This window comes from Nomia melanderi, chromosome 1 (assembly GCF_051020985.1).
Source record: "Nomia melanderi isolate GNS246 chromosome 1, iyNomMela1, whole genome shotgun sequence".
Taxonomy (NCBI): Eukaryota; Metazoa; Arthropoda; class Insecta; order Hymenoptera; family Halictidae; genus Nomia; species Nomia melanderi.
The window spans coordinates 13,622,026-13,648,723 of NC_134999.1; the positions used below are offsets into that span (position 1 = coordinate 13,622,026).

Genomic DNA, 26,698 nt, shown 5'->3' on the forward strand with positions numbered 1-26,698 from the left:
TAATGTGTAATAGACAGGCATCGTGGCCAATAATATTTGTTCAATGCCTATCTTATAGACGAGGATATTAACATATATAGTACTAATTTACATTACAGTTTCCAAAATATATTGTTACACTGAATGAGTTGTTGGCGCATACACCGTTCGATCACGTGGAACGTAAAAGCCTCGAAAATGCGAAGCAACAATTAGAAGACTTATCGAGGCAAATGCGCGACGAGGTATGCATGAAAAATATTTTAATCTTTAACGGTCGATAATTTTTTTAATAATACACACTTCATCTACGAAACAACAGAATATTTACTTAATTTGTAAACAAAGTAATGGTAGGACTTTTATAGTAATAAAACAGACAGTTTATTATATAAAAATTCTAGTTTTCAATTTAAAAATGCCTAAGCTACAACAAGTATAATAAATATAAATGAAAACGACATTTTTTTACATTTTGACTGTTAAGGGTTAAATTCATATGAATATTAAACTGTTTATTTCATTCGCATACATACATATTTTGTATCATATCATCAAGAAAAGTAATTGTAAATATGATACTGATCGATGTATGTATACGTATCTTTGTAGGTCAGCGAAACCGAGAATTTAAGAAAGAATTTGTCAGTGGAACGAATGATTGTCGAGGGTTGCGACATTTTACTCGATGTTAACCAAGTATTCGTCAGACAGGGTAAGCAATATTATTCTTATGATATTTATAAAACTAATTCTTTCAGGGAAAATTTAATGTTTCATGTTCTATCAAACTGTTCAACGAAACTGTTAAAACTGTCAAAATTAAATGTTAATTTCCCACATGGTTCGTTCGAATAAAATCTCATATAATTTTATTGTGTATAAATAGACGTTAAGAGATTTTCTTAATGTTTAGAAATATTTAGAAAAGTCATAAAACGTTGCAATATTTGGTTGAAGTAAAATTTTTTCCGAAAATAATGAAAATATCAATTCTAGTCAAATAATTGTTAATTCTAACAGTCATAGAACGTTAAATGTTTTGTACACTTGTTTCGCCAAATTTACAATCTTTCTTCAAGTTAAAGAACATTGTTCATAAATTTACATTAAGTCAAGTCTAGATAAAATTAACACCCTTTTCGTCGCCTGCGCCGCGTTCTAACAATGTGCTAAGTAAAACGTGATTAGCGTAATCAATGCGGAAAGTTCCGGTGCAGCTAGTAAATTCTCACAAAGAAGAGGAAAGAACTTTGCAAATGGATAAAGTACACAAAGTTCGTTACAAATTATTCGTTGCTGTCTAAATTATGGTATTCTGAACACATAGGGAATCTTTTAACAAAAGAAAAGGTTTTCTATGTCATCTTTATCAATTTAAAATCAAATAATTGAATCTTTAAATGACAATAGTGAGGTGAATACATCACTCTTATTTTATCTAATACACGCGATAATTAACAAACTAATTATTCTTTTAGTTTCATTAATAAAATCAAAATGTAGGATCAATGAATATTATATCAGACGAAATATAATTCCGATTCAATTAAACTGAATTAATTTGAAAATCATAAAAGTTAATAATCTTAATGTTCAATATATATTTCAAACAATTTTAGATAGAAAATGAATATCTGCTTTTCAGAATCTAACAACAACAATAAAATATTTTCCGACGTATTTATACAGTCTCACAGCTTAAGTAAACATTCGTCAAAGTACATATTTATTTTTCGTTATAGGTTTCTGTATACATTAATGTTTGCGTTAAAAAGAAAAATTATTCCATTTTTATACAAGTGACCAGATAGTTGAAATATTTCATGTTCTTCCTTCTGAACACAAATTTCCGTCGTTTCTAATAAATTGTCTAACGTTGGTAACAAAATACCAACGATTGCCTCGTTAACTATTTACCTTGTACCGAGAGAAACGACGCGAAACTTTTCGGCGCAGTCGATAAATTTCTCGGTCGGACTTGTCGCGAGGGAGTTCTTCCTCGAATATTCGACAGGGGAATCCCCGAGACGCTGAAATTCGCAATGGACCGCGCTTGCGCGTCTTCATACTTCCCGGAATCGATGGGGTTGCGTTTAGGGGTGAAAATAATCGTTTGACTATGCGCAAGAACAATTGTCAGGGGTGTCTTAACAGAAATTCCGAAATCCTTAGTTTCAGACTAGCAGTGTCAAAAATTCCCTAAACAATTTGTTGAAATTATAAATACCGATTCATCGGATGGAATTCATAAGATGGGATAAGAAGACAAATAATATGAACTTGGAAATGAAGCTTTTACTTGCGTTGTATTGTCTTTCTTGCCTGCAATTAATAGCGAGGAACATTGAAATAAGATGCTTGTTTAAAACATATAGACTGTAAAATATAAAATGTAAAACTATTTGATGTTCGATTGAAATTAATGGAAACGGATTGTCAAAAATTGTTCCGTGACACGGCCCTGGTCCCTCGTGTTTGGTATTATATCACATGGCTGCCATGCAAAGATTCACTGAATAGAAAAAGCTCAGGTCGTGAGAAGTTTCTCTATAATCTATCGATGAACATCGTGAAGATTCGATATTTTTAATGTTCGCTGATTATGAGATGTAGATTTGAATATTTTTCGAGATTTTCGTTGAACCATCGATTTATTTGAGTATAAGGTTGAGAGGACGAAGTACAAACAAAAACGTGCGAGCTCCATCTTGCATTTCTATTCGTGTAAACAGTAAATGTAACGAGGAATATTTTAATTCGAGGTAGATTACGTTTGACAGAAGATTTGTCGTGTGAAACGAGGACCGAATAACGTGTACAAACGGAACTGTTAGCGATCAAAGATATCAGGTACACGAATATGTTATTGTTGTTGTTGTGATCTTGGTGTATGAAAACAATCTGTTGCATTACTTGCTGTATCGATGTATTGTATTTTATATTATAAAACGTATGCTATACAAACTGTTTATACAACGAAATGTTAACGGACGAATAAAATATTTGTACGAAACATTCAATAATAAATGTTCTAAAACAGGTTTGTTAATTTACAACATGAATGACATGCATATTTAATGATTTGTAGTTTACCACTTTTAGGTTTTTCGTATTCTAGTTTTCTGAGAAGGGCATATTAACATTAAATAGAGGAATGTGGATGCAATAAAACTTAGTTTACTTATTATAAAATTTATTATAAAACTAAACACAACGATTAAACACAGTCGGTTGTTTAAAATTTTTAACTGCATTATACAAGACCTTCTTATATTTAAATCCTTAGAAAATTTATTATAAACTATTTTTCCACGAACTTTCATTTTACAGTTACATATCTAAAATCTAATACTTCAACGAACATTTTATACCGCATTCGTTGCTTTAATATAATAAAAAACCTGTAATAAAAAGAAATCTAGATATATAAACCTATTACATGTAACAAACATTCAATTTTATTAAAAAATATCTATTACTCGGATCGAAACATTTAGTTAACATTAAAATTTCTTAATATCCATGCAAAAATTTCTGAAAATTTCGGAGAAGTGACATGTGTTTAGACATTAAGAATATTAATACACATTATAATTAGATATTAAGAATACCAATTTTCTAATATTAATTTCTGGTACTCTAAGCTTAACGTGCATCCATACATTAACAATAATATGTTATCATTTGTTTTAGGTACGCTCATCCAAATTTTAGATAAGCCGAAAGGAGCACGAAGTAGATTCACTGCGCCTTTTGGTGGTAAAGGCGGCGACAAGGAAGCAGTCAGACAATGTTTCCTCTTCTCTAATCATTTGTTACTGACGACGCGTCAATCGGACGACGACGGTCGGTTAAATTTGGTTCCGCAAGTTGGCAAAATACCGCTCTCGGATGCTATACTAGTGGAGGATCCAAGTGATCAAGGAACCGCGGATGATGACGGTACTTTGATGACATTATTGTTAATATAACGCTTGTAAATTGCAGCTAGGCCAACTATACGCATTCTTCGCCGCTATTGCAGCCTTCATCGTCACAGTTTTTCCTCTCAACACATGCAAAAGAATACTTTAACCCTTTGATGACGAGGATTTTTCAAAATACTAAAAGTCATTTCTACTTCCAATTTCATTTTTAAACTACTAAGAACTCTTGAACACTAGAACCTAATCTCTCGATTATGCATTGACCTTCTGGCATTTAAACAGTAAAATTACTTGCTTGCAATCTTTTATTTTAAACACTGAAATTTGATGACGCCAATGCGACATTCGTCTTCTAAGGGTCAACCCTTTGTATTTGAAATTGCGATTCTGGTTTGTCGTTTTGTTCGATGCAGCAAAAATTAGGAAATTTGATATTTAATATTAAATTTTGTATAATTTATTGGTACATAATATTGCAATGAAATTTGTTTTTTTTATTAACGACGAATATTTATAGTATATAGAATGTCAAGTGCAAAGGGTTGATATTGTAAATAGCCCACAATGTAAAATATTGGAGATAACATTTCATTAGTTATCAGTGACGTTAATAGTTACAATTATTGTCATGTTGAAACTGCTGATTATGTTATTCGATATTTATTTGCGATGCATCTAGCTTATTTTAGTTTCAAACTGCACCAGCTTCAACGCTTTGGCTGATCTATCGTGTGGAGAGGAGTATTTAAAATTTTATATATAATTAACCTATCGTTCCCATGACTGCGAACTGATTATAGAACTCTCAGTATGTTCGATGTCCAGCGGCATCAGCGAGAGCAGCGGAAGTGGTGGCGAAAATACCATGAATCATCTTCAGAACCGTGACTTTAAGATTATAGTCGATTTGAAGCTTGGCGGGCCTCAAGTGGTGGTACACCTTATAGCTGCTACTATACAGGTACAGCTCGAATCCATTTTTCGCCATAAACATTCACCGAGTAGCCCTGTTCAAAAAAGTATCTTTAACACAAGTATCATCTTAATATTTAATATTAATCATAAAAATTATCGTGAATAGACGTAACTAGTCCCCATTTTGTTTTTCCAATTTTCATAAAAAATTTCTCGAAATTCCTTCTGTCTATTTGGTAAATTTAAAAATATTTCCTACAAATTATTATTCAAATCTTCGAATTTTTCAGTTTCAACAGTACCATAAATTTTATGAGATGAAAAACAAAAATATTAGATTGCTCAAAGAATCTAATCACATTTTTCAATGAGATTCAAAGAAAAATTTCTTTACCTTATATTAAAGCTTAGTGAACTGTCGTCTCACTATTGTCCTTTAGTATACTTATTCGTAATATTGTTCCCTATATTATAATATAACACAGTGATCTCCTAACAGTACTCGTCGATTCTCATGAACGATTTAAAATTAATGGAAAATCTGACGTGTGTAGGAAAAGGCTGCCTGGATCAGCGACATCATCCAGTGCAAGGACAACGTTTATTTCAGTGATCATTTATTTCGCGGCTCGTTGTCGGACACCAGCTCCGCCGCGATGCCGCAGTCGTATAAAAACGATCCGAGCCTATTCAAGGATGACGTGGACATCAGGTTCAGCAGGAAATTGAATTCCTGCAAGGTCCCTCACATTCGTTCCGCCACACCCGAACGGTTGCTTCAGCAACTTACCGATCTACGATTCCTCAGCGTAGACTTTCTTAATACGTTCCTGCTAACCTACCGGGTGTTCACCGACGGAGTGACCGTGCTCGAAGCTCTGAAGAAAGTGTTTTACGAGGCCGAACCACCGGGCGCTGATCTGCCAACGGGTTCTTTTGAGTAAGTACACAAGCATCGACAAGATTAACAGTGCGTGTCAGATCTTTTTAATAATAAAGTAATGGTAAAATATTATGTGATTCTTATTTGAATTAAAGAGTCTTAAATCTTAAGAAACAGTTAAGGCTAACGTACAGAGGAACACGAAGCTTGTTGCTCTCATCAAAGTCTATGATCACCACATGATCGAATTAATTAATTTAGTTATCCAAAGTTTACATGTAGATTCTTGATCTTTTACTTTTATAAATTTGATGAAGAATTACTTATCAATGCATTGTTGTATAGACTTTTTGGTGTTTACCTTTATCCTTTTTTAAGTTTTTAAATGTTGTGAAATTTGTAATTATTTCTATAAAATATAATGCAGGATGCTGCATTATATGAAGAAATGATATATAAATTTATAAAATTTGAAATATATATATAGATTAAGACACGATATTTCATCAAAACGAATCTCTTTAAATTATTGCTTATCCGAATATTGTTTCCGATACGTTATCATTATTTTATATTTCTAGATCTTTGGATGTATTAGGGACTAACGCAGACACGCAGTCGCAAATGGACGACCGAAGGAGGAGCATCGTTTCACCTCGAAGGACTAGCGCAACTAGTTCTGTTTCCGGTATAATATTTTTCAATTTCTATTACCTCTCACTGACTCGTGGATTGAATTTTTCTTTTCCAAAACAGTGTTCGTTGAAGTAGGAAAATTGGACTCTATTTTCACGAAACAGACCCACCCTGTACATTTATTACACTGGTCTGCCTTTCATGAATTATGAGGAATTATTTCAAGGCTATATCATTTTCTACCAATCTTTGTTTCTCCTAAGTTCACTCTAACTATAGGGTTCTTAAAATTCTATAAAATATTCTCAGACAAAGGTATACTACCTACAGGAAATTTATTCGTTTAAACAAAAGATCCTTGATCATTTCTAAACCTTATGCTGAGCTATTCAATTTGAATTCTAACATTGTTTGTTTATACTGTGATTTATACGATGTACAGGAAAGTAGGAACACACGTATTTTAGGGATGTTCTTGTCCTGAAGAAACAAAAAGTAGCAAAGGCAAATTACCTGATACTTTCAGGATAAATCGAATGTCAGGAGCCTTCTAGTGTCGAGTGTAGGAGACGCTGTCACGCACGTTGTTAATGCACAAAAATCATCACGTACACCGTTCTTTTGGAAAAAGAGGAAACGAAAAACGAACGTTTTTAATCAGATTCAAATCGAGCACTTAGTTCTTTATTTACCTTTTGTCGAATTTTTAAATGGAATATTCTGGTGTCTCTCGTTTATCCTTGCTATTATTGTGTCACACGTTTATTTCGAAATTTTATATACCGTTAATATTGAGTTCTGCAAATAGTAATCGAATTATAATATTTCCGCATATTTAGGATACGGATCAGAAATAAGCGAAATAAAAAGTCACGGTTCCTGTGATTTCTCTGGAGGATATACAGTCAGTCCGAAAGGTTACAACAAAGGTGGATATAAGAAGGGTAAATTTCTTGTCATTACAAAACTAAATGCGAATAGGATACTACATTATATATAAGCACGCCAATGGGATTACGCAAAGGGAATTGAATGAATCAGAGTTCGCTAACATCTTCCTTTCACGTTACATTACCAATGGATTCTTTTATTCTTCATGGATTTATATTTATATTATGTTTTTTCTTTACATGTTCCGACACATTAATCAATCTCAAGTATGTGTTACAGAGGTGGAAATACTTGTGTAGATTCGTCAAATAGTGGAAGAAATTTTTGTTGATATGGATCGAAAAGAATGAATTTCCAGGAAAATTGTTTAACAATTCAATGATCGACATACAGGGCGTTCGACTGCAGATGATCTTTTTAGGAGTTGCGATCGTACATGTCAAAGTAAAACGAAAATTAAGAGACTTGCTTATCTTCCGTTTAACGTAATTAACTGATTCATTGTTTAAAATTGTTAATATTTCCGTTTTATTTTGACAGGACAGTCAGATTTAGGTCAAAGTTACGTCCGATTGAACCCGTAAAGAAATGGCCATTTGCGGTGGAACACTCTGTACAGTACACGAAACATGATTAAACTACGATTGATATCGATGTTCAATCATTAAGATGATTTTTGTTATTAATTTTTACAGAGTTTACCGCATCCTACAATGTATTATACTTTTATATAAATGTCTTTTTGTATATTGTCAAGAGTGTACATATATACTATTCGACATTTCCATTTGCTTGAAGCTACATTCTATTAATTGGTCTTTTAATAGAAGACGAAAAACAACAATCGCAACACCACCAGCAACAACAACAACCACAAGAACAACAGCAGCAACAACAGCCGCAGCAACCTGTGATCTCGGAAACGCCATCTATTATGAAACGCAGCCCAACTATACAATCGTCCGCTGCATCCGCTGGAACTCAATCTCCCGCCTTGCCCCGTAAAAATGGCGCTCAGACGGATCAAGATAAGAAAGAAGAAAACGATGGTTATCATTTGACGATACCGAAAGTGATTGCTGTCTCGTCGAGTTCTGAAACGCTTACGGGTAATAACGCTTAGATGTTTAATTAAAAATTATAAATAACTATAAATATTGATTAGAATTTTTTAAACTAATTATAAATACTTTTATCTTACTCTTAATCGATATAATAGAATTTACATAGAGTGTATAACATAATATTATATTTATTAGTAATAGTATCTAATATTTGTAATAGATAATATTTATTATATTTATTTTATATTTGAATACAAGGCTCAGCAATTGTGGTTACACTTATTTACACATTTTTATATTTACGTTTATAAGCGTTACATACTTGATTTACTGATAGTAATTGTAGCATTCTCTGTGATTTCAGATAACACTGTAGTAAGCGCCCCTTCGTCACCCAGCAATTTAAGTTCTGTTACTTTAGTCGGGTCCACTGGGTCTGGATCCGGTTCTGGATCAAGTCCACAGGATGGAGGCACCTATTCTCGTGGTGCCTCGGAAGACACTGACACTCCTGTAGCAACGGAAGAATCGAAAGAAGGTACAGTTAATACGATGATATTTGAATTAGGTAGTGTTAATAAATGTCAATGAAATTAAATTTAATAATGTTGCAAGTCTGTTTCTTTTTGTTCTGAGGTATCAAAATGTTTACGTTTCTATCGATTAAAAAATTATTTAGTTCGCTGACAATTCTACGTATTTAACTAAACATCAATTGATTATAAAAAAAATTTGAAATGCTGTTGAAAAATCGTGAACTCATGAAAATTAACCTGTTAAACGAAAAAATATTATTAATTATTAAACGAATGATGAACGTTCTAAACTTTGCCACGTGTTTCGAATATTTTTAGCGCAATGGTTATATCCCTTAACACAAAAATATGGTTTTTCATATGAATATCTTTCGATCATCGATTGAATATTTATAATCATACTTTCAGAGGTGCAATTCACGTACGAGGACTCGGAACCCGACACCCGTAAAGCAGCGAAACAAGACACACCTACGCAAACTCCTCCAACCCCGAAAACGAAATCTGTTTCAACGATAACTGAGAAAGAGTTGATTGGACAAGACAGAGACAGGCCAATGGCAGTCGAGAGTGAAACCACTGGCTCGTCTACACGGCCTCAATCGCCGGAAAAACTTCCACAAAGATTTTTACCACATTACTGTCAACACAGAGCATCGATTGCTTCCGCTCCAGCTGCTACAGCGAGAAGCGGCTCTATATCTACGACTACTGGTGTACGTAAACTGAAATTGCATTTTACTCATTCAATTTTCATTGGAGCGTGTACAATTATATAATAATAATATAGATTTATTATTCATGTATGGAATTACTTAGCATAAAATATTTCCAATATGGAAGATAAGAACAATGAATCTGATTCGATAGAAATTTCAATTTTTAACTGATAAAGATTAGAGGATAGAATAATCTTAACGAATATCTGAATGTTCCGGTATAACAACTCTATTCCTCTTAAGTTTCATTCAAATAATCCATCGAAATGTACTTTAGTCTTCGTCTGACTTTTGTAATTTCTTAGTTAAATACTTTAAATTCAAATAATTTTTTTATTAACGCGTATAGTAGAAATTTTAATGAGCTGCGAAACTAGAAAATGCGAATGTAGTACTCCAAGGTATGAAGTGCATAATCATTCAAAAGATTAAGAGTATACAGAATTAAATGATCAAAATGACCCGTTCCTGATTCCTTCTTTTTGCAATTATTAAAAAGATAACAGATGTTTCTCTGAGAAATTCTTAAAGAAATTGGTTTAGCGATGAAACTGAATTGTAGATCAATTAAAGTTTCAATAGATGTACTCTTGGAGTTTTTAGAGACAACTTTCAAAATAGCAATTTAGCTGCTCGGTAGTTTTAGTGTTAAGCTTATAAGTTTGAATGTTACAGCATTCGTGTCATTTCGCGTCACCATGAAAATCAATGCTATAACATTCACGTCCACGAACGTGTTTTAATTAACATTCATACGAAAATACAATTGCGTTCTACTTCGTTTTTGCAGAATCACTGGCTCAACAGACGTTCGATTCAAGAAACGGAAATATCGTTCCAGTCAGGGTGCTTCCAGCACGACAAAGTGTCCGGTAAAGTTGGAGTAGTGGTAACCAGCTCTCGGCAAAGTCATCGAAGGTTCGTTCGAGCATACCTGACGTGTTTCAATGTTCACATCGATGTATCGGTACACATTCGAGGTTTTTCGTTCCCTGAGATTACAAAATGGCACTGCCGCACGAGCAAAATTTCGAACTCTTTAGTATGTTCGCTTGGAAACGATGAAAACCGCGAGGCGTCGTCTTTAAGGAAACTAGAAATAGCGACCAACGAACATTATAATGAAACAACGATTAACGCCGTCGTTGAACGCGTGCCTCGAATACCCATTAAGGAATCACCATTGTACAGGCTTTTGTATTTTCGAAACCGAAGGAAATTATCTCTATTTCGTTTCTCGGTATTGCTACTGAATGTTTATCGCAATAAAGGTATTTTTCACTTTTTTACGCATGAGTGCTTTGTCTCGATGATTTACTTACGTGTTTTCTTCCGCCTATTGTCTTCCTTTATTTTCTAGACAGAGGAGACCGAATACTTTACTGGGCGCACAATCGTTTTGTACATAAAACTTTGATGATTCTCTGTGTATTTTTACTTTGATTCTTGAGTATATATTTCTCTTCGGATCAACACTATGTTTGCATATATCTTTCTTCACCTTTATAATCCACTTGTTTGTTATATGTACGTTAAGATGCATATAGAATTTGTTTTATAATGAAATTTATGTATCTATTTGTTAATTACGTTATCTAGAAGTGAGACAAACATTTGTCTGTTTTGTTGAAGAAAGATACCTATAAGATTTATATTGCTTGGGTAAAATTTAATGTATGGGGTGTATGCTGTAACAATCGCCACGATTTTTCATGGACTTATGGTCGACGAATAAAATGTTTCGAATAGAAACTAATCTGACTTAGGAGCTTGAAACTGCAATATAAAAATCAAGATTCCCTTGACTTTTTCGAATTGCACTATATATTTCTCCTTTACTTTGTCATAGTTGATGTCGATACGAATACAGTGACTCTAGACTATAACCTTGAAGTGGCCTTAAATTTAGAAATTTTTATATAACAATTAATAATAATATCGTAGTACAAAAACACGATTTCGTCGATTGACAATTCTAATTCGTCGCAAATGAAACAATTTACCACAATAGCATTTCCTTTCATTGGATCTAAATAAAAGGAAACATGTCAAGGTGACTTTTTGTCGAAAAGAATCTTTCTCTGAAATTTGTTCAATTGCATTTTAAAGCTCCCGAAAATTGGTTTTTCCGAAACGGCTTCCTTCGAAACATTTTTCAGCGTACGCTCTGTATCGTATAAAATATTTTGTTATGCTATTAGTAATGTAAGTGTGACGTGAAGTTGAAAGCAGCGAACGTGTTAAAACTTGTAGATCGGAACGCTTTATACGAACGTTGGCGATTAGTTAATTAGATAATTTCGAAGCAGTTCACGATGCTCATCACTTTAGCCGAAATAACGTTTTAGTTGTTTTTAACGCAACTGTATTTCATATGTCGTTTTGTGTCACTCATAGCATTGGACCTGAACCTCTCTGGTAAGTGTTATCCTTTCAGTTTTTGGCAAGATGTTGTTCCCATTTTTTATGTTGCCGCATGACGAGCTGTTCACTGCAAAATCACTTGTACCCCCCCTTACTCGTTAATTGTTTATGCTCAACGAACGTGCACCGTAAGTGTTAAAATAGAGGAATACTAATTCTTTATTGAATTTTCCCTGCTATCCTCTATATTCATTGTTCAATACTATCTGAACGATTAACCCCTTTATCTGTGACTTCTTTTACAAGTACATTGACATCACCATTTTAACAATTCACTAAAAGTTGATAATTTACTGGGACAACAAAAAATTCATGCTTCCTTCATATATACATTTATTTCAACACGTCGAAAATTACGATAACATAATTATTTAAACTTAAAAGGGTAGAAGTGTGTTTTGTGTTTGTTAAATTCTGTTTAAAATCTTTGCATCGAATTTGTCACGATATTGGAGGGAGGGTTAATTACTTTAATGTTCAGTCACGATGACGTTCATTTTTTAACGATTTTATTATTTACATTGAAATATAATAATTTGAAATGATAATAATTTATTTAAGAAGAAACAACCTCGATCATTTCTCACATAAACATTCTGAAAAGGTGCATCATACGTCTATTTTGTATTCATTAATGCTCCTATTGTACTAATAATTATTAATTTTTTATTTACACAATTATATGTTAATTACATATGACACATTTTATATTAATTTTCTTTTTCATGTTAAAACGTTTGCTTCGTAGATATTGCGAAGTTTCATGACCAACCAATGCATAATCTGTAATTCTATTATATTACAAATTACACTGCACTGATATGACATGAATTGATAAGCGAACTAAACGAAATAGAAATAGTTTAAACCTATTAGACGCCTTCCGTTACTTGATGTTCGCGATCGTTATGTCTACACCTCAAAACTCGTATGAAACAACGATCGAATGCATAACGTGGACTGCCGATATGTATTAGTTACTTAATCGCTAATATGTGTCTTAGTGCACACTAGATTTCGTAACGGAATTATTCGAAATATGTCCGTTCGTCTATTCTACTCACCCAGATTGTGTATATCTGTAATATTTTTCCATTATTTGATTGAAGTATAGATTGGTCAACATATAAACATGTGTTTCTTCAATTAACCCTTTGCACTCGAAAGTTTTTCACTTGAAATACTCAATACTTTCCGGTTAGATGTAGACAACATTCTTTAAAATTAAATTATGAAGAAATCACACATAAATTAGGGAACAAAGCTATTTTCTTCCAATACTTCACGTATTGAAGTAGTATACAAAGTTAAATGGTAAATACAAAAGTTCATAATTTTACGGTATCAAATCATCTGGTGACTGGGAATCGCCTCTCGAGTGCAAAGGTTTAAGCGTTTCAGAATAGCAAGAATATCATAAAAACCATATGTCTCGATTGGATCATTTAACATTCAAAGTTTAACATAATTCGAATGGTTCTTAGAAAATAGACTGTCTCTAGAAGTAGGATTTGTAGACAATGGAAGTGATATTACACTGCATCGTTCCTGATTGTATTCAATTCATACATTCAATTCAACGAAGAATAATTTGAATTTGTAAACTGATGAGAAATAATACTGATTCGGGGAGTTTCAAGATTCACAGATACGAAATACTAATATACGTTAACCGTTTAGAAAAACATTATTTGAAATGTGAATCCATTAAACGAGTTATAATCAATTATTCTAATAAATGAATGCTCCGCCATATCATGAAATTATATTAATAATGTATTAATAATTATACTGATAATATAGAAATAACAGTGAAGTTATATTCATAGCTCAAAAATAATATGCACATAAAACTGTACGGATACTTACGATATTACATACATGTATAAGTAGCGTTCAAAAGTTCTCGGTCGGATCATTTTTGGAGCTTCTTTTACAGAATAAAGACTTTAAGGACTTTTCGTTATTATGACACATAAAGGACATATTGCGTGAGAAGATATTATAAAAAATCAACACCATCTATTCTTCATGCATACTTTTTTAGAAATAAATAATAAATAATAATAAACTTCTGAACACGAAAATTTAATTATTCTTTAAATACACAACTACGAAAACAAAATAGTACGGTTTCTTTATGATATTCGTCCATGTAAATATGTGCTTATTTATTATATTAACAAAAATTCTTTGAAACTCATCCTATCGTAGAAAAATTCCAGAAACGACCTACCTGAAAACTTTCGAACGCCACTGCACTTATTATATTAAATTATTGTACATACAGAAAATCGACGACTAATTCAATATTACTGATCAAACCTTTAGGATTAGCAGAGCGAAAGCATTTACCGCATTCGCCGTTGCAACGTCTGCAGCCAGCAACTCCATAGACAAAGACTTCGATGGAAGCAATCGCAGTGGATCTTACAAGCTGAAACGGAAGGAATCGCTGCTGTCAACTGCGGCCACGATGCGAGTACTCAACGTTCTGAGACATTGGATCTCGAAACACGCTCAAGACTTCGAAACTGATCAGAAATTGAAAAGTTTAACGATTAGGTTCCTGGAAGACATCATGTACTGTCCACATCTGTTACCTGCTGAACACAAAGCCGCGAACCAACTTCTTCGATTAATCATCAAAGAGGAACAAGAGAGCAGCAAAGTAGATCTTAAGAAGCTCTTGGCTCCACCAACTGTATGTACTTTGAAATTAACAGTAATTCAATATTAACCCCTTGTCATACAATGACGAGTGAGACTCGCGATGAAGGTTTCTAGATTAATTTAACAAAAAACAATGTTGTTCGTTACCCCACAAACTAATTTGCTTTTATCAATGCATTAGCTTCAAATTAAATTTCCGCTTAAAGTAGAATGAAAGGATCTGTTGCTTTTCTTCCAAATTGTCGATAGCAAAATGTTACACGAGCATTGTAGAGAAAGTGAATAATACGTCAAGGGGTTAATGGTGTTAATGTTTGTCTTTATGTTATGTAATGTGTTATGCAATATTGTATTGGCAGCCTGTTAACCAGTTTGAAATTTTCTTATTCGCAGTGTTTTCTGTTCTTGTGAAATAAAATTGCTTTGAATTTGTTTTGAACAGTTCTGTGAATTGTAGTTGACAAATAAAATATTTACGTGGGAATGTTGTCATATGAAAATGTGAATAAATGGGCATTTTGGTTGCCAATGTAAGAGTGAAATTGCTACTGCTTTGGAAATCTCGATTTTTAAATTTCTCCCTATGAAAACCGTCGTTCGGACGAAAGAAATTAAAAATTGATTGCAATACACTGTTTGTTTTCCTATGAATGTGGAAACATATTTAAGTTATTGATATATTTATCTCATGTCGTTTCAGACTCCAAGCAAGGAGACGATTGAAACACTCTCAGCGTTAGAAATTGCAGAGCAAATGACATATTTGGACCATAAAATATTCATATCCATTTCGAATGAGTAAGTAATAGATGTTTATGTAACTCTTAGCTTTTTTCATTTAACGAATATCGAATGAGAAATATTTTGGGTATAATGATAAATATTTTCTTCATTTCTCACTGACGAGCATAAACATCTCAACTGAAACTTGAAGAAGTACATTTTGAAAAATTGTGTTTATAAAATACAGAATGAATTTCTGAAGCGAAAACATATTTTGTATAAATATTGATTACATTTAAATATTAAGAAGATATTAATTCGAATTATTATAAAACCCGCGCAGAGAATTCCTTGGACAAGCATGGATGAAAGAAGATAAAGCCACCCGCGCCCCCAATATCCTCCTAATGACAAAAAGATTCAACGAGGTCTCTCAGCTGGTTGTTTCGGAAATCATTCGGCGCTCCAATATGTCGGCAAGAGTCGCGGCGATTGAAAAATGGGCGGCAGTAGCGGACATCAGCAGAGTTTTACATAATTACAACGGAGTGCTACAAATCTGTGCAGCCTTCAGGAATAGTAGCGTTTACAGATTGAAAAAAACCTGGGAAAAGGTTCCGAAACCGGTAAAGAATTCAGTGCAATATTAAATTTTAAGTTGCAATTAAATATTATTGCGAATGTAACATTTATGTGCTACGCAAACGAGATTTAAAAAAAAGAATAAAGAATAGTTATTTAAGTAAAGTTACTTTTTCATAAGTTAGTCTGTATTCTTCCATTTTAATTAGTATTGATTAATATAAAATTCTAATAATAACTTGGAAGGAAATAGTTATGTGATGTAGGATTTAATTAATGAATCAATTTACAGACAAGGCAGACTATAGACAAACTTCAAAACATTGTCTCCTCGGATGGACGCTTTAAAAACCTGAGAAATGCTTTACACCGATGTGATCCTCCCTGCATTCCATACTTAGGACTCTACTTAACCGATCTCTCCTTCATAAATGAGGGGACACCAACTATGACCGAAGACGGCCTTTTGAATTTTTCGAAAATGCGAATGGTATATAATTCAATTCTGTGTACAATAATATTTTCGTGTATATTTGATTTAAAACGATAAAACGACTTTAAATGATTCAAGATTTAGCTAAATATAGAATATTTTCATATTCCTTTGTCTGCAGGAGTGCAATCGGCACATAAAAATAATAACAAAATATTACAATGATATTCAATCGTTGACTGTTATTTTTAAGATCTTCTGCATTTTTAAATAATCGATAGATTGTGGTTTACTATGTATCACTATGGTAAATTCGAAAATTCAAAATTGCATAGATGCATGACAACAGAATATACGAAATATCCAAAGTTCAGTGATTTTTATAATATGTTTCAGGAGAAACGATTATCCATCGTAATTCTACTTTTTTAATCGTGATCTGAAAAATTTGAAATTTTCGTAGAAAGATGCAAGATTATACTAACGGTTTTCAATGTTCTTTCTCCAGATTGCTAATGTGATTCGTGAGATACGACAGTTCCAACAGACACCGTACAAGATCGAGCTAATAACGAAAGTGACGAACTACCTGTTGGATCCGTCATTGCTTTTGGATGACAAGGATCTGTACAGCATGTCTTTGGAGATCGAGCCAAGAACATCCAGGCTAAGTAGTTCAACCGTAATTAATCTGCCACCCTCTGTGAGCAATACGCCCACGAAGTAAAATCTAAGTGTCAAGTTACTCGAAATGATTATCAATACGTAATTACTTCTTATACTCAAGCTGTTTTTTTTTTAGAATAAGCGATATATAAAGGGGAGGTCCATATTAAATGTTGAACTTCAATCATCGCGAAACGGGCGAAACTTTATAAAGCTTTTGTCATTAAAGATTTAAATCTTCTTACGAGTATTAGTAGTAGAGAGAGAGAGAGAAAGAGCGAGAGAGAGCGAGAGAGAGAGCGAGAGAGAGAGAGAGAGAGAGAGAGAGAGAGAGAGAGAAACTGTGAAACTGTGAAACTGTGAAACTTGTCTCGCTTACGTGTGGTACCACGAGACGAAAAAAAAAACATACGAACGTCATAATTTAGCACGATCGTCACGATCGTCATAAGATGGCGGGTTAACCTTAAACGATAATGGAAATCCAGAGCCTAACCTGCAAGCGTATCTGGCTCCCCGAATTTATTTTACGATAGATATCGAATATTTCTTGCGAGGATGTATAAACAACGTCGATTTGTGCCGGACACGAGCTAAATATGTTTCCACCCCGTCCATTTCTGTCCATTTTTGCTTATCGTCGATGTGACGAGCGTTTTCTCTGTACTTTGATTCGGGTATTTTGATGAATTTATTCTCTGTGGAACGATTCCTGAACTTGAACTAACTAGCTACTTGAATTTTAATATTCGAATGTACGCATTACCTGAAATATTCGAGTTTCGACTAAAAATAACGAAGCGATACGTACGATGTATGCGATAAAAGCAAGGGTTAGAATTATTCAGAATAAAAGTTTCACAGGCTCTTAAAATTGATTAAAAGTCTAGGCTAAGTAGGAAAAATGGTTTCAACTAAAATGCACTAACCATACGATTCAAAAAAGAGTAGAAAACCTTTTAATAAGAAAAATATAAATTCGGCTATTTCTAACGACTTTATACATTCATTTATATATTTCAGTCGTGTCTTTCATTTTTCATTTTTATCCAGAACACTTCAAGACTATTCAAACAATACGTACAGTAAATATAAATATATTTTACAATTATCAAAACACAGATGTATCTGGTAATAGTTAGGTGAAATAAAGTTTAAAATAAAAACAAGGAACTTCGAGTTCATAGGAGCATTTTGATGAAAAGTGCTAAAAGCTTAGACAAGTTGGTTCGAATTGTTCCACCGAGAATTAGTCGAATTCAAGGGACACAATATAATTTTATTACGAACTAGAGAAGAGGAGAGAAGATTCGCGAACCTATCAATGAAATAGACTATACTATTTATCATCGATGCGTGATTGATCGAAGCTCGAAGAGTTTTAGTTGGAACGCAGGATCGTTCTGATGTACCTGCACGGACGAATGTGTACAAACACGATATAATCTTATTTATTTTCTTATACTACAATTATTATCTACTATTACTCGGATGTATACAGTTTCATCGAGAGGCGACGTTGAACGAACGGACACCGTTGACGACACTGTTTGATAGTTCACTTTGACGGGATCGCAGATTAGAGGGTCCGAAGCTCAAGTGGTTTCAGTCAATCACTTTTAGTTTAGCGTTCATTCAATCGATCAGTATTACGCTTTGAACGACCGGTTCAAGGAAGAATTGATATTAACAAGTGCAGCAGCGGAATTTGACTAGAAATTGAAAATTGTATTTGACAATCAGTAGCGTAATGAAGTAATGTCTTCAGTCAGGCTGTATCTGAGAAGCGATTTGTAAATACTTACTTGCTGCTTGCAATTGTCTCTGAAATGTTCATTTCGTTTAATATCGTTATTTATAAACTTTTTTGTCATTATATCATTGTGTTTTTGAGTAAGTATTTTATTAGTAATTAATTAATTGGTTAGTTAATTAATTCATCAATAATGATGCGTGTGTTGTACTTGTTATATGAAACTAAACTTTTTTGGAAATATGCATATCAATGAGAATTCAGTTAATGTAATTTAAAATTATTAAGACAATTGTTCGGCCTTTAAAAAATGATACATTATACACGTACGTACGAGTGAAGCAACACAAAAGACGTATTTGTTCATATAATTTGATTGAATTTCAATATGATCATTCGTATTTGCTCGCGGGGAAAAGTATTAGAGCTGTGCAAATTGAGATGCAAAAATATAATGAAAAGAATTATTATAGTTTCGAGTTTCTCTGTGTACAGTCGCGAGTTTAATGAACTATTTGCCCAATGAAGATATATACAGTATTCACATAAATAAAAGCGGAAGATAGTATACTATAAAGAGAAGTCATACCAGAACTGCAACACGTTGTTTGTTAAAAACGTTCTCCTTTTTAAAGATACAATTGCTTTCAGGAATATTCAAACTATCTCCTTGATTCTGAAATAGATTTCAGTCGAATTTGAACGAAAGTTAATTACTTTTATCTTTGTTAAATTGCTATTTTGTCTTTATGATCACATTGTAGTGCGAAGAACGCGATATGTGGACCATGCAAAGCATGTTTCGATGTATGTATACAATTTACATATATTTTATGTAAATAACTATTCAACTGTATTCTCTAACAAATCAGTTTTTAGTTATCGTAGAATCTCCAGTTATTGTCGACTGACAATATCGAGATTCATTTCGAAAATGATTACGTACAAAACTCTGTGATTAGAGAAACACATTTATTACAAAGTTTAACATAAATGTAAAGTCCAATCGTTGTTTACGATCGAACAGACAACAATGAAGTCCGCAAACTATACGTGGATTTTAGTACCATTAATTTCATTATGACAAACTGAATTATTTATAACACGAAGAGGTTACGACGAAACGGGACGCAGACATTTTTGGCAGAGTACACAGACAGACTGTTATCCGTATATATACATAACTGTGTATCTATGTTAAATTGAAATCAATAGTATATTATAATCGTACAGTAACACGTTACCTGCGAATGTTTATATGAACACGTTACAAAGAGACTAACAGAGCAACGGAAATGATCCGAAAATTGATTTCAGCGTTATTGAAAGTTGATATTAATTAAATTTTATAAACGTTGTGTCATATTATAAATATATAAAATCTGCAGATTATTCAAAGAGTATTGATATATCATGAGAAATGTATAATACTATATGTATTAAATTTGTCGGTCTCATTATCAATTAAAACAAAAATGGTAACAATGGTTCAATAATGACAATCAATATCGATTACTTATATTGTGTTGATACGATTTCATTTATTGCGATAGGTTGCCCATGTAATTTGATTAATATCATTTTCTAATAAATCTTCTTTAACATTTTTCATCTTTTCACTTATGCTACGCATGACGAAACTTGTGTATTTCCATCGTACAGCATTCTTTTCTCACGGTTTAAATGTTAACACTATTTCTACCGAAACTATCAAAAGACACCTTTCGAATTTTTAACTTAAAATTATTTTCCGAGTTTAGTCGTATACGCTGAATTGACTTCTCGACTTTTTCAGTGATTATCAAATTAACCATAGGAAATACCCAGAATTCAATTGAGGACAAGCGATTAAACTGAGAAAATAATTTTCAGTGAAAATTTCAAAAGTTGTCTTTTGACAGCTTCGGTAAAAATAGTGTTAAACTGAAAGATTCATTGATGTCAGGAATAACGTACCTGAATATAAATTTCCGATTTTATAATTAATACTGGAAATATTCGAGTAATGAATCTTTATGGACATAGTGTACCGTGTATACAAGGGATGATAATGTAAGAATATAAACTATCACAATCGATTCATTTGAAAAAGTATTCTCGTTTAACGAATGTTTGAATTCGAATAGGAGTTACTATACCGACGAATCGACAGTGTGACGAAGGTAAAGGAATAAAATATTTAATCGGGACTAACGACTAAGAAAAATGATTTTTCGGAGTATATCGTTATCGTAGTCAATCGACTCAATGAAAAGTTTTCAGAAATGATCATTTATCGACTGCGTGTCTGGTAGTTGCTTTGAAAAAATCCAAGAATCGTAGGTGTTTCTCATAACGATATTAAAAAGAACTCTATCTAAAAAGTCTGCTTATAGTCGACGTTATTTTTCTAAGGCTACAAATGTCTGGCAATCACGGTTAATCAAAGATTTTTTATCTCTCCGATTACTCCTGCCATTTATATCAAGGACAATCTATTTCCGAAGATTATCCTCGTTAACGTTTAAGAGAATGTGCCAATTTGTTTTGAAGATTTCGATTGGAAACTGTGGAAGACTTTAGGATCTCGCATATCTCGAAACGTATCAATTTATGGTAAGACTCGTATAGCATCGTAGAAGAATATTTTCTATTGCAACGTGTATAGATGCAAACCTTGAGAATAAGACAACTCTTTCTGTTCTACCTATCAAATCTATCTATATACAGAATTATTTATCACGAGTCAGACTTCAGTGAATTCTCCAATAAACATTAATTACTAATATTCATTTCATTTTTCAACAAATTCAAGGAAAATCTTTGCACGTAAATTTGTACTCAAAATTATTATACCTATAAATTTCTGTATCATTTGGATAATGTATACTGTAGATAATAAAAACATTTTATGATCTTGTTCTTAAACATTTCAAATGTCTTTCGGTAGTGTTCTTTTTACAAGACAAGTAGAGCAGATCAGCGTACCGCAAAAACATGAACTTCTCTGTTCAAAGAGCTGTATCAGGAACAATGGAGAAATTTGCGGTTTCCTTCGCGGAATATTCTATATAAAACGTTATACAATCCTGTAGTCTAACATTTCTAACTTATTAGTTAGTTATTGTTGTTGTTAAGAAATTTATATGCGCGCGGAGCATAAAGATAAAGTGTAAATGCGTAATTGTAAATGTTATACATGTGCACGTGTAATATTCCATTGGAACGTATAGGCATGTAAATTTCAAGAGTTTATTCCTACTATCACGGAATCACAAGATGTTTATCTACATCTTTTCTGAGGCTTTGCAACGGGTGACAGATATGTACTTACAAACCAGTAAAACAATATATGGAAATATATCATTTAAAATTTATTTACATTCGCTTGTAAGAATTCGCGTGACTCGTTATAGACTTACTAACATTATTTCTATCGAAGATGTCAAAAGACACCATTTGAAATTTCAACTTAAAATTACTTTCCAACTTTAGCCGTACATTCTGAATTGATTTTTCTACGTTTCCAATCACGATTATAAAATTAACTATAGAACTGGAACATTATTTCTATCGAAGATGTCAAAAGACACCATTTGAAATTTCAACTTAAAATTACTTTCCAAGTTTAGCCGTACATTTTGAATTAATTTTTCAACGTTTCCAGTAACGATTAGGAAATTAATTATAGAAAATGTCCAAAACTCAATTGAGGTAAATGATTAAACTGAGGATACAATTTTAAGTTAAACTTTCAAAAGATGTCTATTGACAGCATCGGTAGAAACAGTGTTAACAAACAGAAGAAACTCGTTCGCTTGGAATGGTGGAGAATATATAATAGATTTATATACGTTGATTGTACATTATATTATTGTTAAGTAATGAATATAAAGAAAAGACGATTTATTTAGAATTCCATATAAAAGATAAAATAATTCGGGGCTGTCTATTTTGTTCTTATTTAATAATCGAATAGAAATCCGTCGAGACAAATGACGTAGTCCTTAACCAATAATTTTCCATTTCGTGACGTTCCTTTTATTATATGATAAATGCTGTTTCAAAATGTAATCTTCTTGAAATAGTAAAATTAGTCTTACAGTTATATAAAGGGGAAATAATGTAATAGAATATTTTGTTATTTTTTCATTATTATTAGTTTCTTTGAGAACCTAATGTTTAAGTGAAATATGTTATTATACGATAACATTAGAAACAAAATTTAATTTTTCCTCTGTATATATGCAAATATAAGTTATTTTAGTATATATATAATTAAATGATTGCGCCGTGCTTCTCATATATAACTATATTAGACCTTATAATGGTAAATTATTTTAAAAGTCACAGCATTTGAGTATTACACTTCGCTACGAAGGTAATAAACATTTATCATTTGAATTTATTTTCTTTTACATTTATTTATACAATAAATTAGGGGCAGTTACATACGCTCCGCTATTGTTAATATTGGTATTTTAATTAATTATTTATATTATCTGGATTTGTGTTGACAATAATATTATTTCTGTTTCACAAATCGTCGTTTGCAATTGCATTCATCATTTTTTGATGTATGCACTTTATATCCTTTTAAAACTTTAACTATGCGTAAAACAATAAATGATTTGAAGAATTTTAATGTTATGAATCTAGCTTTTGTTTAAAGTTTCTCGATTTAATAGCTCAACTAGTCTCTCCCATCTTCCGCACAGTTTTAAAGAATTATTAAACTACTAAATTATATTAAAATATTAGGACACCATATAATAATAATAATAACAATACTACTACTACTAGTAATAATACTATAAATAAGAATAAAGATAGTAATAAACACATCACTGTAATAAATGAAAATTCTGAATATTCAATGTTCAGCATATTCATTTTCCAATGTACCGTTAAAATGTATTTATTTCCTGTGTACTGGAAACAGCATAGAAATTACTCGAATGTTGTATAAACTATAATAACTACCATCAGGATAAGGTTCACAATCTGTGTGTGTTCGTGTGTATCTATGAACATATGAGCTTGCGCGTAATTGTAAGTTTTGTGGTGCGTAATGACGTTCCTTTTAAAATAATCACCTTAAGGAGAATAATATCAATCACAAATCATCAGCTGGTTGTGAGTAAATGTTAATCAAGTATCTACCACTAATATGAGCAATTAGTTGTACGATACTCGAAATAAAATTAAAAACTATTTACTTCAGCTAACGAAGCGTTTAAAAAGTTGTCACTTGAGAAATTCCAAAAATGGTAGGAGAACGTTATTAAACGAAATTGGGAGAACATTGTATCGATTGTAATCGTAGCCTACGAGAAATATCTGTATCGTTTCAATATTATTTTTCACAATTGCATGATGATCAGTCGATCGTAAGTTGACACTACTATTCGAAAGCATTTGATCTCTACGTCAGGTTTAACAAATTTATTATTAAAATAGATAAGTAATATAATTAGCGATCGAAGTAGCGAAATTGCTCAGATAATAAGGAGAAACATATAGCAGTTTAATAAAGATCAAAATTGTTCGATTATATTTTCATTCATCTTGCTCGTTACTGATCAAGTAACAATTTTTCGATTGGATATTTCTGATTACTGGTATAATATTAAGTTTACTGTGTTACGAAGGAGAAATTAAATAGATTAATCTTATATTTTACTTAACAGTGTGTACAATATAAGTTGCAGTTACGACGAGCAATTTTACAAGGATATAGTTAATATTTCAATGTTTCTGCTACTGACATAATCTTTTATACAAGATGTAGACAGAAAATATGTTTCATAATTAATTTGATTTTCATCTGAAAGCTACTAGAATATTACAAGACTAATACGAAATTCTATCAGTCAACAATCTGCATTTAAATTCTTCGAATGATATACAGGGTGTCCGGAGTGAAGGAGAACGTCTAAATATCTTCTCAGCTTCCAATGACACGGGAAACGTTTAAAGTTCAATTTTCAACTGGGAAACATTGATGTCTAAAAAATATCGAAGTATGAGAAATACGTCAAAGGCTTCAGAAATAATTGAAACGAAATTAACATTGAAAATAATTTTTATTCATAGTATTCGGCTTTTAAAAGTGTTTGTGTTGTACTTTGAACATTGCTCGTGACATTTGTGCGTTCTCCTTCAGCTAAGACATGTACTTGAGATATTAAATACAACGTGTGATGTAATTAAAGGCATCTGTGTTAACTATCTAAAAGTGTAATGTAATATTTTTTACAGTTATCGTACGCCACAGGTTATCCGAAAGCATATTCCCGAACTATAGAGGAATCTGTGTGTAAATTACATAAAATAATCTCCTTCTTTCACGCGTTCGAAGTAAATGTTGACGATTATTGCAACCACAATGAGTGGTTCGTGGAATTGAACTAAGGTGTGAAAAATGCGACATTACATATCTTCTTGAACATATAAATCTTATAAGCACCTGTTACATTGAATGTTAGCATTTATTTAACCAAGAGTTTTAGTGTTGCATACGTTTATAAGCTGATAAAGTGAGAACAGAGTCAATCGCAGGATATATTTCTCCAAGAATAACAGAACGATGTGAATGCGCGGTGAAATCGCGAATTTAAATAATATACTTGAACGTTAATGCTGTCTATTGTCTATTAAACATTTTATATCTCCGATCTGTATACATTAAATAGAAAATATTCTTCTGTAATTTGTTCCTGTATTATTAACAGTACTACCTATTATCCCTTGTACTCCATAAATTAAACATTTCATTAATATCGCAAATTTATTGGAATTAATTATATAGTAGTTATTAAATTCATTTTTATTTTAGTTTTCATTGTTCTTACTTGTCATCATTGAAACATATTATAGTTAAATGAATAATTAACACGTAGAATTTGTCTTTGGTTCAGTTGTACAACTGAATATTCGGATTGAACATCATTTAAGATCATCGTCCTAATCCGTAGAGGACATATTAGCTCTTTGCACTCTTTGATTTGGCTCAACAAAATGATAAAATTTAAAATTCAATATTAAATTTGATATAATGTATCAATACATGGAACATCGAAATAAAATGATTCTGTTACTTAATTTGCAAGGTATTTCTTTATGTCAGTTGTAAAAAATATCATTGATATTTTATCAGAAAATAATGAATATTTATTGAGAAAAATAGTCTCGAGTGCAAAGGTTTAAAAGGTCCATTATTTTTACACCGTCGGTCTTTCAGACCATTGAACAAGTACCAAGTTCCATATGATGTCCAATCTATTTTGTCCCTTGTCGGTGAATCTATCCTTTTTGTTGCTGGTAAGTCCACTGATAAGAGACTTTGTCGTGGAGAAAGCAAGATCCGATATCTTGCCGGTGGTAAAAATTGTTTTGGCTGGACAAAGTTTTCGTGCTGCAGTTCTACGAAGTTCACTAGATTGTACCAATACAAGCAGAGTTCGCTAGTGTACTTGTGCGGTTCCAACGTTATCGGCAATTCAGAACCGTTGATAAAAACAGCTCACTGCAAATGATGTCTGCTGGATTGTACTTTTTTAGAATATGCAATACTTTTAATTTTAATTTAATCCTGATTAAATTTCAATATTATATAAGGCTTTTGATATGTTTGTTACCATTCCTTGTTCCTTTTTTATTTTATTTGAAGAAAAGGAATAAAAATTAAATGTTTCAAAATATATATTGACAGGATTTTCGTTTTATATATTTTTCTGATATGTTTATAGTTACTGCAATTATTATGACAATTTTTGATGCAGAGATTGGTGATCAGTATCTTATCTACGTGTTTTTAAAAGAACATTTGCTGCTTGTTTCAGTTTTCTACGTTAATTTTCTATAGATCCTACTTAGATGTTTGTATAGGTTTAAATAATTGCTTAGTTAAA

General features: G+C 32.2%; 1 protein-coding gene across 5 annotated transcripts in view; it reads left to right on the forward strand.

Annotated features, from left to right (window-relative positions):
• Positions 1 to 25,497, forward strand: part of LOC116427643 (ras-specific guanine nucleotide-releasing factor 1) — a 96,850-nt gene extending 71,353 nt beyond the window's left edge. For 2 of the 5 annotated variants that reach the window (XM_076365255.1, XM_076365271.1), the window contains 17 exons: positions 99 to 224; positions 592 to 694; positions 3,676 to 3,924; positions 4,709 to 4,869; positions 5,378 to 5,763; positions 6,288 to 6,394; positions 7,182 to 7,286; positions 8,061 to 8,342; positions 8,662 to 8,835; positions 9,242 to 9,549; positions 10,343 to 10,470; positions 11,950 to 11,970; positions 14,308 to 14,680; positions 15,350 to 15,447; positions 15,716 to 15,998; positions 16,247 to 16,444; positions 16,896 to 25,497. In XM_076365255.1, the coding sequence (XP_076221370.1) occupies positions 99 to 224; positions 592 to 694; positions 3,676 to 3,924; positions 4,709 to 4,869; positions 5,378 to 5,763; positions 6,288 to 6,394; positions 7,182 to 7,286; positions 8,061 to 8,342; positions 8,662 to 8,835; positions 9,242 to 9,549; positions 10,343 to 10,470; positions 11,950 to 11,970; positions 14,308 to 14,680; positions 15,350 to 15,447; positions 15,716 to 15,998; positions 16,247 to 16,444; positions 16,896 to 17,114 (3,321 nt within the window). In that variant the 3' untranslated portion in view covers positions 17,115 to 25,497. The remainder of the gene's footprint in view (positions 1 to 98; positions 225 to 591; positions 695 to 3,675; positions 3,925 to 4,708; positions 4,870 to 5,377; positions 5,764 to 6,287; positions 6,395 to 7,181; positions 7,287 to 8,060; positions 8,343 to 8,661; positions 8,836 to 9,241; positions 9,550 to 10,342; positions 10,471 to 11,949; positions 11,971 to 14,307; positions 14,681 to 15,349; positions 15,448 to 15,715; positions 15,999 to 16,246; positions 16,445 to 16,895) is intronic. The other 3 variants (XM_076365260.1, XM_076365266.1, XM_076365275.1) reach the window with 3 other exon arrangements.
• Positions 25,498 to 26,698: the final 1,201 nt, after the last annotated feature.